The following is a 13,331-nucleotide window of genomic DNA, read 5'->3' on the forward strand; positions in this document are numbered from 1 at the left end:
GTTTCTTATTCTGTCACTCAGTATTTCCTAAGCTTCTACTGTGTGCTTTGCATTGCTAGGCCCCCAGGCTGTATATGAGACAGGAAGTCCCTTAAATTTGTTTTTCAATATTCTGTTTGGGTATTTATTGCGCTCCATTAGGTTCCACTCATGGTCTAGACCGTGAGGGGACATACTTTTTTTCTAATAATGTATAGATAATTTACACATTACAGGTCACATTGCAGTCTGTCGCTAACAATAATATTATAGTATTCCTCTCTCTCCTCCTCTTCCTCTTTCTCCTTTCCTTCCTCCTTATCCACAAAACACTTAAAGTAGATGGGACTGGAGAGATGGCTTGGCAGTTAGGAGCACCAAATGCTCTTGTAGAGGACCCAGTTGAGTTCCCAGGATCCACACCATGGTGCGGAACTGTCTGTAGCTCCAGTTCCAGGGGTCAGATGCCCTCTGACCTTTAGGCATCAGGCTGGCACTTGGTGCACACACATATAGACAAAATACTCATACACATAACAATAAATACATAAATAAATATTTTTAGAAGCCTGCAAACCAGAGACAAGTCCGTGGATTCCTGCTAGAACATGGACATCTGAACCAGAACAGGGAAACATACAAGGAGAGACAAGGAGACACATGGAGTCGATGTTTTCTTCAGTAACATGGAGGGGCCAGTGGGACAGCTCAGCAGTTAAGAGCACTGGTGCTCTTGCCTCAGGGCCAAGTTCAGTTCCAGCACCCATGCCAGGCTGCCTACAACCTGCATGTCGCTTCAGCTCTGGGCAGCCCTCTGGCTTCCTAGGGAGCCTGCACATGTGTGCACATACCCACCCATTTACACAAAACTCAAATTGATTCTTAAAATATTTTTTAATTACAACACAAAATGGAAAGAAAGGAAAGTCAGTGGGGCAATGCCAGGCTGTCAGAGAGGTCACCACAGATGCCCTTGAGGAAGCCAGGGATGCCAATGGCTGGTGGAAACTGATCTTGCAAAGAGAACACCATGTGCTTCTAACTCTAAGAAATAGGGAGTACTAAGGCTGCTGGCTCTACATGGCTACATAGGGTGTACAAATGCGAGAGAGATTTGACTGCTGGCTGCAGAAACGTCTTAAGAATTATAGTGGAACGATCCAATAGTGTTTCTTCTTTCACAAAAGATAGCCAAGAGTGGCATGACATTTGATGGTAAAAGATCGGAGGCCTGCCTTATGGCTTTGCCATTCAGGGCCAGTGTTCTCAAGGTTACCTTCTGGCCCAAAGTGGCTGCCGGAGCACCAGCCATTACATCCCCATTTAAGCCAGGAGAGATGAACAGGTGAAACTGGGCAAGCCTCTTTCCATAAGGACACCAAGCAGTTGCACATACCTCTGTTTAGACCCACTGAATCTATATCTCATGCTACTCCCAAGTGAAAAGGTGTCTTCCCAAAGGTTCAGCGCAGCCAGCCGCAAATCAGCAGTCTTGTTAGTGTAAACTAATAAGAACTGGAGATAAGTTGCCCTCTGGGGTGGGGCGGGCGGGGCGAGGTGTTCTGATTGGTTACCAGGCAGATGGGGCAGAGCTTAGCATTCCTTATGTGAGGTGAGAGCCACAATAGCGGCGGGGCGTTGGCTGTGGAGGATGATGGAGCCAAACGATCTTCGTCGTCTACCCAAAGAATCGTGAACAACATGGTGGATTGAGGCTGGCAGCGGAGACCAGTCAGGGGACCAAGAGTAGGCGGCTCCCATTAGCACGAGGGAAGCCCCCAGGCAGGTTCCACTCGGCGTGGACTCTGGTTTGCGCTGTTGAACTTAAAAGAACTTTCTAGTGGCCAGGAAGTCCAGGGAGCCAGTATCTTTGACTCAATGGTTCCTTGCATCGTCGGGTCCTGCAGGAGCAGAACTTGCCAGCTCAGCCTGGCAGGAGGGGAAGTTCTCTTCAGTAGGATCGGACCAGCCTTGTCTCAGTCCCCAGCCTATGTAGCTGTCTGGGTTTGGTGGACTGTTGACCTTTGAGGGGAAGTGAATGACAGAGAACTAGGAATAGTGATGATAACCTCTGTGGAATATAAAGAAAGGACACATCACGTCGTGGCTGGATCCTGAGGCGGACCTAGGAACTGCCAAGGAAAGAAAACCAGAAAGCCCCAGACATGACTCTTCCCTATCTATCTATTGTCTGCCGTCCATTGCCACGCCTGGGTGGGGTGCCTGTAGCCAGCTATGTGGTAAAGAACACTTCACTTACTGTCCTCAGTGTATTGTTATATCTGTAACAGGCAGTGCCCACAATGATGCTGGAGAGGTTTGCAGCCCACGGGGGGTGGGGGGGATCATTCTTTTCCACCCCCCCACCCCCCATCCAGCCTTCTTTGGCATCTCTATCCTACATCCCTCCTCTCTCTCTCTCCTTCCCCTCCTGTTCTCTCCACTCAGGTGCAGGTGGTTAGGGTATACACTGCTCAGATGCCTTCCTAGAAGGGTCAACGACCAGAACCTGCCCACAGAGCCGAGTCGCAGCCCGCCTCCCCACGCACCACGCTGCCTCCTTCTCTTTGACGTCTCTGAATGGAGATGCTCCTTTTAAGTCTTTGTGGTGCATCTTTGTGAGCACTCCCATCTGTCTTGGTGGGTAGCAGGGCTTCACAGCTCCGGGGTGTGACGCACACACACACTGCTCACCAGGGAAGCCGCCTGCCTGGGCGCTCTTCCCACACTTTCCCCTCCTGGGACCACTGCCCAGCTCCAGTGCCATGATCTCCTCTTGCCTAACAACTTCACACCCTCAGTCTGGGGTGCTCTCTCCCCTGCCAGCCTCTGTCTCGCTCCACATGGCAGCCAGAGACACTTGTCCAGCTGTGCATCTTCCCATTCCCTTCCTAGAAACCTTGAGTGACTCCTCAGGATGTAAAATTCCAAACTTACCAAGTCCTCGGCCTCAGACCAATGCTTTCCCTGGGGACGTCTCTCAGCACCATGGCTACCACCTGGCAGAAATCTGCCTCCCAACCTCATTCTACTCCTGAAGGCCTCCCTCCCTTCCCTGTCATAGAAGAGCCCACCTGCTCCAGTCCTCCCTCGTGGGACACCCAGGACACCTTCCTCGTGGGTCTCTGCTTTTTGCTTGGCACTCATTTGGTACAGTTTTGCCTATCCCGTTCATTCTCTGGCGTTCCGGGTATCCAAGCTGATATAATTTGACCTCTCATTCATATGTGTGTGTGTGTGTGTGTGTGTGTGTGTGTGTGTGTGTGTATACATATCCCCCATGTGTTTATCTCCCCTATAACCTTGAGTTATTTGAGACGGGAAGGCATCCATTTTGTCTACTTTTGTGTCACTGGTCCCCAACAAAGGTAGGTAGAGCATCGTGGGAGACCTATGAGTTCATAGGTGGGCTTAGGATGAATTTGGATGGATGAGACAGGCTGGGTGGTGACCTCAAGCTTAAACTGTCCCCTTGAGCTCCCTGCAGGCAGCCAGCTTCCAGGCAAATGCTATATCTAACTTACTTGGAACCTCTCGGAACCTTGAGTGCTCTTGGTAAACTTTGGTGCCTGTGTAAGAAAATGAACGAGAGGATGCAAGGGTAAAGAGTCGGAGCATGGGGATGGGGATTTAGCTCAGTGGTAGAGCGCTTGCCTAGCAAGCACAAGGCCCTGGGTTCGGTCCTCAGCTCCGGAAAAAAAAAAAAAAAAGAGTCGGGGCATGAGACAAATCCTGCCTCAGAGACTGTTGGGGCTAATGGGATGTCTGATAGCATTTGCTGTCCTCAGGGAGTGACCCGACCTCAGTGGACCCTATGGTCCTGGAGCAGTATGTGGTGGTAGCAAACTATCAGAAGCAGGAGAGCTCAGAGATCAGCCTCAGTGTGGGCCAAGTCGTGGACATCATCGAGAAGAATGAGTCAGGTAAGGACCTAGACCACCTTCCCCGTACCCTGGGCCATCACCAAGCCCTACAAACCAGAAGCATGTGGGGACTCCAAAGCAAAGAAGCAGACTAGGGGCTGGGGATTTAGCTCAGTGGTAGAGCGCTTACCTAGCAAGTGCAAGGCCCTGGGTTTGGTCCCCAGCTCCGGGGGGGGGGGGGGGGGGGAAGCAGAGTAGTCTGGCTAGCATGTCTCCTCAGAGCCACTGAGGACTCATAGCCACGGTCTGTTGGGTCAGGGCGTTACCATTGTTTGAGGCCTGCTCCCCTAAATAGTCCTGGTTTTCAAATGCTTATCAACAGCCTTGGTGAATTTTCATGTTGATTTCCCTTGGGAGCCCCCAAGAAAGCTGCAGATCCAAGAGAGGGGCCCCGTAGAGACTGTGTCTCAAAAACAAATTAGAAGAAACTCTTCAGAGGAGATGGGCATCTGCCTGTCTCTCAAGCCACCTGTCATCCTAGGGCCACTGGCCACATCCACCGGCAGTGAGGTGACTGAGATGGGACCTGGATGCCAGCAGGCATCGTTAGTTTTGTCATCCACAAGACACAGAAAACCGTCAGGGAACTGTGGAAAGAGTAAATGGTAAACCAAAGGAAGGGCACCTAAACCTGAGCTTGGCGCACAACACAGGCTTTAGAAACGCAGGTTCCCTTCCCTGTTACAGAGCAGCCATCACACCGTGCAGGGAAAGCAAGCGGTGAGCAACCCCTCCCCCCCATGGGTTCCCAGTGGTTCATCATGTTCTCAGAGGCCCTCATGCTTTCAGGGTTGTTGTCAAGGATACAGGAGAAGGATGCACAGGCAGGTTGCGGGATGTACTGTGCTTCCATGGTCTATGATAGCCTGATGGCCGGTTAAGTCGGCGTGACTGTGGGGGGACAGTGTTTCCAGCATCCTTCGGGTTATGTTACCATGATTCCTGTGATTCATGATATCAGCGTTTGCCAAGCAGACCCCAACTGTGCAATCTAGGAAGGATCCCTGCTTCCAAGAATACAGGAAGACAGTGTTTCCGGCGTCCTCCCAGTCTGGTTGCCTTTAGTCATGAGGCTGGTGTTAGCCAACAAAACTCCATAATTGTGCAAACTAGAAGCCATTGGCTCTGCTGGCCTTGGAAGGAAGGGCTCCTCTGATGTCGTCTCAGTGTGCTGTGCTCCGACTCTTTCGAGGTCACTTGTGTGAGTGGAAAAGCTGGGAGGGCTTACCTCACAGCGGGCAGCACTCACTTCTGCAGGGGACATCAGCTGAAGGTCCATCAGGGCAATTCTGTTCTGATACTGCACACCTAGTGGTGTGTTGGATCCCTGGGCTCGGTCTCCCAGGCCACCCCTCATTGGTTCGGACCAGTTGTTCTGCCTGCACTTTCCACAGCTAGCTATCAAGCATGCTCTGCACAGCCCCTCTCTGGCACCATTAAGTAGATCACATGACCAAGAGAACCATGCTTTCAGGGTCATTGTCAAGGATACACTGAAGGATACAGGTGAAGGGATGCACAAGCATGTTGTGAGAGACATCCTGTGCCTCCACAGTCTCTGTGGATGCTGCCTTACAGGAATTTGCATGCTCAGCAAGCCCTATAGACCCCTGGGGTTCTCAGCAGATTTTATCTCAGAGGCACAATTGACAGCTGTGTTGACCTGTGACTAAATAAAAGGGGTCAGATCAAATGCTAACAGACAGTGAGGAAGCCAGCCAGGCCTGCTTAGCCAGGTTCCTTTTAGCAACTGTTTATTCCAGAGTATGGGGTAGGAACCCTTCCAATATGGGATTTTGTAATCTATTATCAAAGTGGGTCAGATAATTTAATTTCTTTATAGCCAGGAGCTCTGAGGTGGAGAAGATTAGAACCTATTTTTAGCTTCTATGACTTCCCCTGGGAGAGGGAAATCCTCGCTTCCGTGCCTGCCTTGAGGAGAAAAAGCAGATGCAAGGGGCAGGCAGCAGAGGACACAGAGGAACTGCATCCCAGTCTTCTGAGGCCTAAAGTGCTACTGAAGTCATGAGAGCTATGGGACTAGTGACCCGTGGTGACAACTGAAAACTACATGTCATCTCGCTCCAATCCCTGTGCTGTGACTGAATGAACGAGACTCCAAGTGACTCACTATTTGCCCCCAGGTCTCTACAGAGTTAGATTTCTGCTGTTCCCAAGAGTGATGCCTACAAGTTATAGAGCAAGGAGATACCAGGGGCACGAAGGAAGAAATACCTATTCCCTGGGCCACTAGAGAGGGGTGCTAGGAAGGATGTGAGGTGGGAAGATACATTGGGCAGATCGTGCTCTGGTCCCTTATATAAACAGGTGGAGTGTTTGCTGCTGACCTGTCCATACTTTACGTCCTCTCTAGGTGACAGTGTACTTCCTGTAATGTAGGTACCACGTGAATAGTTGTTTTACTGTTCGTTTAGAGCAGCGTGGGCCGTGGCCCCTTCGGGGTCGCATATCATATATCCTGCTTATCAGATATTTACCTTACAATCCACAACAGTAGCAAAGTTACAGTTATTCAAGTAGCAATGAAATAATCTTATGATTGGGAGTCACTGCGACACAGGCACTCCATTAAAAGGTCGCAGCATTAGGAAGGTTGAGAGCCACTGGTTGTGGAGAGTAAGATTAAGGGTCTATGTATTCAATACACCTAGAGGGGTTTTTAGGTGTTTTTTTTTTTAATATTATTTCATGGTTGGTAAACACAATATAAAAACCATAGACACTGAGGGATTAGATCATGGGTATCTTTAGGTAGCGGCCACTGGGCCCACACAGGATGTGAATGAAAAGCCTGCCGAGGTTCCACTTGACATGCACCGAGTACCTTTCTCGGCCTGTTCCTGTAGGATCAAACACAGACCACGGCTGTGCCGTACGTCTGATGTATGCGGTCACCTCTATTATCCTCTTGGTGGCTCGGTTTTTTCATTGGACAATGAGCACGATAATGTGACAGTGACATCAAATAACACAAGTACAGTGGGCAGCACATTGCATTCTCTACTGACGGCAAATGTGCTTTTTGCTCAGGGCAACCACCCTCCACTCTGTCCCAGGCTCGGGAGCAAGTTTCTCTTCTTGCTAGCTTCTTGTTTTCTTTTCTTCAATTTGTAGCTACTCTTGGCTACTCTTGCCTTCTACCCAGCGAACTAGGAATTTGTCTAGCCTAACCTGAACACTAACTGTTGAGTGGCAGAATACACAGCTCTCACGGCACCTTTGGGACAGTCCCTTAGGTGCCAAAGGACAGCTGGATTATTGCTTTTTCGCTTTGCCCCACTGACAGCACCCTGAACTCTACTTGCTTACAGGTTGGTGGTTCGTCAGCACTGCTGAAGAGCAAGGCTGGGTCCCTGCAACCTGCCTCGAGGGCCAGGATGGTGTGCAAGATGAGTTTTCCCTTCAGCCTGAAGAAGGTAGGAGGGAACTTCCTCCTCACCCCTTCGTGACAGCCTCTGCTCGGGGATTGATAGCCCACTAGTTCAGGATCTAAAGCCTGTGAACAGGGTGGGATTAGACCTATAGGGCAAACCTGTACTTCCTCATGGGCTTGTGGGAGCTACCTTTGGTGAGCCTTGCCAAAGCTGGGCCCTCATCCCTTGATGAGACCCCCCTCCCCAGCCTGACTGCTGGCACCCCACTACTCTCTAACATTGCTTTGGTGACCACAATACCAAACCCTATTTACTCACTTGCAAAACTTCCAACTCCATGTGTTTAAACATGTCTGATTTTTCTGCTGGTTTAAGTGTCCCCTTCTGTCTCCCATATACTTTCTTTTCCTGGGGACATTTCATGGTAGATGTTCTTTGTAGTGATGCCTTACACTCCAGCAATGCCCAAGGCCTAAGACTTCCTCTCCCTGGAAGCTTCCTAAAGCAGAGGCCCTCAGTGCCTCTGATAGTACACAGAGAGTGTGAGAGCCAGACAGCCTGAGTGTGACTCTTACCTCTGCCACATACATAGGCCAGAACGCAATCTTTGGCCAGAGTCACCTAAGCTCCAGCCTTCTCTGCTGAACGAGGGGTCGGTGGAGGTCTGTGTCCCTGTCCTGCCTGGGGAGTGACCATTGTTGGGTTTCAGTTGATGGCTCTGAGGTAGCACAGAGACAAATCAAGGATGTTGAGAAAAAGGGTAAAGAAGGGACTCTTGAAACACAAAATTTACACATCCCAAGATTGCAGTGGCTTTGCATTAAGTTGAATTATGGTGACACTCCACAGAGCGTGCACACTGCTTCAGTGGACCTCCAGGAGCTGGGGGCCAAGCTAGCACAGGTTACTACAGAGTGAGCTCAGATTAAAGGGAGGGGGTACAGTGCAGGCAGCCTGTGTCCCCTTACAGTCTGTGATAGTACTCCTGAGAAGGATCTAATGTTTCACAGGCATGGAATCTCAGGAAGGCTGAGATTTCCCCACACAAGCAAGAGCACATTTTCCTGCAGGTTTAGCATTTTCTTTCCTGCTATTCTCACGGTGTCTCAATATAATCGTTCTGGGAATAGAATGACTACTGGCACCTCTTCGCTCACACTGAAGCTCATTCCCCGGGCATCAGTCCTCTCTAGGATGGCTGGGGCTGGGAGTAGACTCAGGTAGATTCCTCCTTGGAGAACACTGCTAGGTGCTCCCAGGCCTACAGCCCCTGGGAGTATGTTCCTCTTAACTCTGCCTTCTGCCCTCCCTCCACATGCTACCTGGCCAGTTTCCTGGAGGTACTGCTCTCTGCCCCGGTCTGTGGGTCGCCGCCGGACTCTGGGGGACTTGTATGCCATCAGCTGGCGTCAAGGTGCCTACCCTCGGAGATTCCCCTGCATTCGGTGCTTGGAGCCAAGTCCCTGCATCTGCATGAGCTCCCTGCTCTGGGACTGCCCACGCCTGCTGCATGTCAAAAACATGGTCTTGTCAATCTTGTGTGTACAAGCATGCAGGATGGGGAGGAGTGGGCCTGGGGTATTTGATGGCCTTGGAGCTAGGAGGCGTCCCAGGTAACAAAGGTGCCTGGGTTTTCTAGGATGGTGACTGGGCAGCCCCGTTACTTTTACCAGACTTGTAAAAGCCACATCAACCAGATAAAGTCAGGCCATTACAGTGGCTCATACCTGTAATCCTAGCACTTGAAGGCTACTCTTTTTTTTTTTTTTTTTTTTTAAAGATTTATTTATTTATTATATATAAGTACACTGTAGCTGTCTTCAGATACACCAGAAGAGGGCATCAGATCTCTTTACAGATGGTTGTGAGCCACCATGTGGTTGCTGGGAATTGAACTCATGACCTCTGGAAGAGCAGTCGGGTGCTCTTAACCGCTGAGCCATCTCTCCAGCCCGTGAAGGCTACCCTTAAAGGGACAAGAGGACCATGAGGTGGAGGACAGCTTTAAGCTACATAGTGAGACAAGAGAGGGGGGGTGGGGAGAGAGAGAGAGAGAGAGAGAGAGAGAGAGAGAGAGAGGGGTCCCCTTGCCACCTGTGCTCTGTTCCATTGCATTCACACAGTTCAATTCCCTGAGACACTGGTCCCAGGTACCTATCAGGGTATCAGGGACAGTCACCAAAAACTCAGCTTCTTCTTCAACACAGGCACTAGGACTGTTCCTCCCCACCACCACCCCCAGAGTCCTCCCACCGTATGCCATCCCTAAACCATTCACAGCAGCCAGGCCTTGCAGTGCTGTGACTTCAGGGTCACATGCCGGAACTCAGCCACCCCTATGGCACATGGACAAGCCACAGCAGAACAGGCTGTGTTTGTGCAGCCCTGAGCTCAGGCCAGAGTCTCTCAGCAGCTCTAACATCCCAGAGCTTGAGAAGCCTCCCAGCTGGAGATGGAGGAGACCCAGGGCTCATGGGTTTGAATGCACTGAGGATCCAGGTAGTTCCCCTTCCCACCTGGACCACACAAAATTACTATGCTAGGCTGGCAGAATCCATCTATCCATCCATCCATCCATCCATCCTTCCTTCCTTCCTTCCTTCCTTCCTTCCTTCCTTCCTTCCTTCCTCCTATCCCAGCCTGGTGCCTGCTGATTCGGCACAAGAGGAAATAGCTGACCATGCTGAATACAGGATGTGTGCCACACATCAGCACAGCCCCGTCAGAGCTGGTCAGCAGGCCATTTCAATAAATAAATAAATGCCTGTGTGCTTCCACTTCCTCTGCGGCAGCTGGCTGGCAACGAAAGACTCAAGTGTTTTCCCAAGAACCATGAGCACTAAGCCATGGACTGAAATGTCACCTAAGAACAGCCCTCTCATCTCCTCACTGGGCCCCTCTCGGTCATGTGTCCGTGTTTCTCTGTGACACTGAAGATGGGACCTGCTCCCTCACTTCACTCTCCCCAAGCACTGTGAGCACTGTGAGCACTGTGAGCGAGGACTGTGAGCACTGTGAGCACTGTGAGCGAGCACTGTGAGCACTGTGCCCAGGGGCTGCGAATGAGCAGGGTCTCTGGGCTGCTGTAGTGACACAGTGGGAGTCAGCTCTGAAGGAGGAGTGTGTGCTGTAAGGATGGGACTGACTTGTGGGGACAGTGAGGTCAGAAGCAACCCAGCCACGCAGGCAATAAGCAAGGTTGGATCGGGGCTGCAACCTGGCCAATAAACAGTCACTGTCTAGGTAACCAGAAGTGCTATCTGTCCCTTCCTTGGTGGCAATTTTAGCTTTATCTCTGAACACTTAGTCTCCAGCAATAAGAACTAGGAAGAGCCCAAGGGGCTTCAACTCACTGTGTGAACAAGGTGTACCCCGCATGGTGGGACTTCAGAATACGCCTCTGATCTAAACCGAGGCTCATTCACAAAACAATTACTAGCTTTTCCAGGCATGGTCTAGTGCTGGAGACAAAGACATGACTGAGATAGACCAATCCCTGTCTCCATTGGAGCCCGTAAACCTGAGCAAGGGAGATGAGGATGCTGTGGGTCAGAGTGTTGCATGAAGTCATGGGCCATGACCTTAAGGCACAGACTGACTGGCTACAAGGGCAATTCTTCAATGCTGAGGGTGTCAGAAGGACTGGGGCCTCTAAGAGCTTGACGGTTGGGGTGGACCTCAGAAATCGCAGAGAGAATTTCCCTCTGTGTGATTGCAGTTCACAGCCAGCCTCCTGGCTCCTCCTATCTGTTCCTCACCCCATCGCCCTTTGTCCCTGCAGAGGAGAAGTATACGGTCATCTACCCGTACACAGCCCGTGATCAGGATGAAATGAACCTGGAGCGAGGGGTTGTGGTGGAGGTCATCCAGAAGAACCTGGAGGGCTGGTGGAAGATCAGGTACCTGCCTGGGCCTTTCCCTGTGGTTGGGTGGGCTCTGCATCTCTCATGAGCTCCAGCTTCACAGAGTCTGCGAGCAGCTACAGACAGGTGACATTTGTGTCAGCCATGAGTGCACGTTGGTGCCGTTTGGGCTCCCTCCCTGCCCATACCAGTCCTGTAAAGTCCAAACAAACAAGACCTCTAAGCTCCCCCAAGCCTCAGAGAGTAGAGTGCTACCGGATGTTTTACAGCAAAGCCTGGGCGCATAGTGGGCCACTGGGTCACGTCTGTGTAAGCACACTGTGGGGTTGGCAGAAGTCACCCAATAAAGCCTTTCTCAGAAGTCGCCCATCATTAAATGGCATGTGGCTGTCAGTCACAGTGTCATAGCACAGACTAACACACCCTGGAACCTCACGGCTCTGGAGTTCAGGAGGGTCTCCACCTGGCTCGGACTTGGAGGCAGTTGTCAGGATGAGCGTAAGGGTCATCTGAGGCGGGAGGTATTGGAACCCATGCCCTCCTCACCCCCGAGCTGGCCCATCCTCCATTTTGTACCCCTGTGCTGTGGCTTTGTGCCACCAATGGTGGCCGGAGAAGGCAGGTCGTGTTGCATTTGCAACCAGCTTTTTCCACTTAAAGCAAGACTTATATAGAAGTTCTTTTGAGTTTGACAAGTGCTTGATTGTATGGATTCCGATCTCCTTGTAAATTTGCCTCCAGTTACAAATGACCCCTTTTTCACAGAAACCCAGACCATTTCATTTTTTAAAAAGTAGTTCCTTCTTTCTCTTTTCTTTTCCTTCCTTCCTTTTCATTTTGAAAGGGGACCACTGTACATAGAGTGCCTATTCTGGAGCTCACTCTGTAGACCAGGCTAGCCTCAAATTTGCAGAGATCTTCCTGCCTCTGTACTGGAATTAAAGGTGTACGCCACCATGCCTGCTCTTTACCTGGTTCTTTTTTCTTTTTCTTTCCCTTTTTTTTTTGTTTGTGAGACAGGGTTTTAGTGTAGCCTTGGCTGTCCTAGAACTCACTCTGTAGACCTGGATGGCCTGAAACTCAGAGGTCTGCCTGCCTCTGCCTCTCAAGGGCTGGGATCAAAGGTGTGCACCCCCGCTGCCCGACTTCTTTGATTCTTTCTTTTTTTTTTTTTTCTTTTCTTTTTTTCAGAGCTGGGGACCGAACCCGGGGCCTTGCGCTCGCTAGGCAAGCGCTCTACCGCTGAGCTAAATCCCCAACCCCAACTTCTTTGATTCTTAATGAGATTTGGCTCTGCCATGTTTCATGAGTAGTCAGCTGGGTTTATTCCTCTTTCCCCAAAGGTGTGGGCACCTGTTTGGAGAGGTACTGGTACTTGTAGCTCCTAGTGGGGTTGGCTGATCTCCATGGTGTAAATACCTATCTTGTGATCACTTTCAAGTACCCAGTGAGATGCCACTACCTGTGGAGTTCCGAAGATACCAGTGCAGTGGAGGAGCCAGCAGGCACTTGCTCTAGCATTTCTCAGGTCCAAACAGGCCTCTCTAGTTATTGTTTTGAAACCCAAGTTTAATCATGTGAGAATTAAGTGGCCATTTCCCTCACTGATACCCTTTTTAGGGACAGTGAGCTGGTGTGTCAGAGTCCCTGTCATTCTTCTGTGCAGTGGCAGCCAACACGAACTACTGCACCATTCATGTCTCAGTATCTTTGTGTCAGCTATCCCACAGCCCTGTCCTGTCAGTGCGAGGCTTTGCACCAGGAGTGGCGGCTGCTAGGAAAGGGCCAGGAAGAACAAGTTAAGAAAGCTGAGTCCATTCCTGCCACAGATTTGCTTGTAAAGCGAGTGAGGTATTTAATACCAATGGGTCCCAGACGTCTTACCTTTAAAACAGATCCCAATTCCAGATGAAAATCCTTTACCTGAAATGCATGGGACCAGAAGTCTGGGATCTGGGATGTTTTCATCATTGGGGAATGTTGCCTATGTGTAACTCGATGTCTTGGATTTGAGGAAGGGTATTGGTAAACCCAGATTCACTGTGTTGCATAGATGGCCTATACACAGCCAGATGAGTTCATGCGAGTCTAATGCAGCTGCATTTTGGCAGTAATTCATCACATGATGTCAAGTGTGGAATTTTCCATTTGCGGTGGCACATTGGTGCCAA

The 13,331-nt window shown here is 50.4% G+C and overlaps 1 protein-coding gene across 6 annotated transcripts in view; it reads left to right on the forward strand.

The window, feature by feature from the left end:
• The window catches only part of Sh3pxd2b (SH3 and PX domains 2B), a 116,072-nt gene that overhangs the window by 56,264 nt on the left and 46,477 nt on the right, over nt 1-13,331 (forward strand). For 3 of the 6 annotated variants that reach the window (XM_039087129.2, XM_039087130.2, XM_017597616.3), the window contains exons 7-10: nt 3,768-3,902; nt 7,235-7,339; nt 8,628-8,711; nt 11,079-11,196. In XM_039087129.2, the coding sequence (XP_038943057.1) occupies nt 3,768-3,902; nt 7,235-7,339; nt 8,628-8,711; nt 11,079-11,196 (442 nt within the window). The remainder of the gene's footprint in view (nt 1-3,767; nt 3,903-7,234; nt 7,340-8,627; nt 8,712-11,078; nt 11,197-13,331) is intronic. The other 3 variants (XM_063268956.1, XM_063268957.1, NM_001398763.1) reach the window with 1 other exon arrangement.

This window comes from Rattus norvegicus, chromosome 10, assembly GCF_036323735.1.
Source record: "Rattus norvegicus strain BN/NHsdMcwi chromosome 10, GRCr8, whole genome shotgun sequence".
Lineage (NCBI taxonomy): Eukaryota > Metazoa > Chordata > Mammalia > Rodentia > Muridae > Rattus > Rattus norvegicus.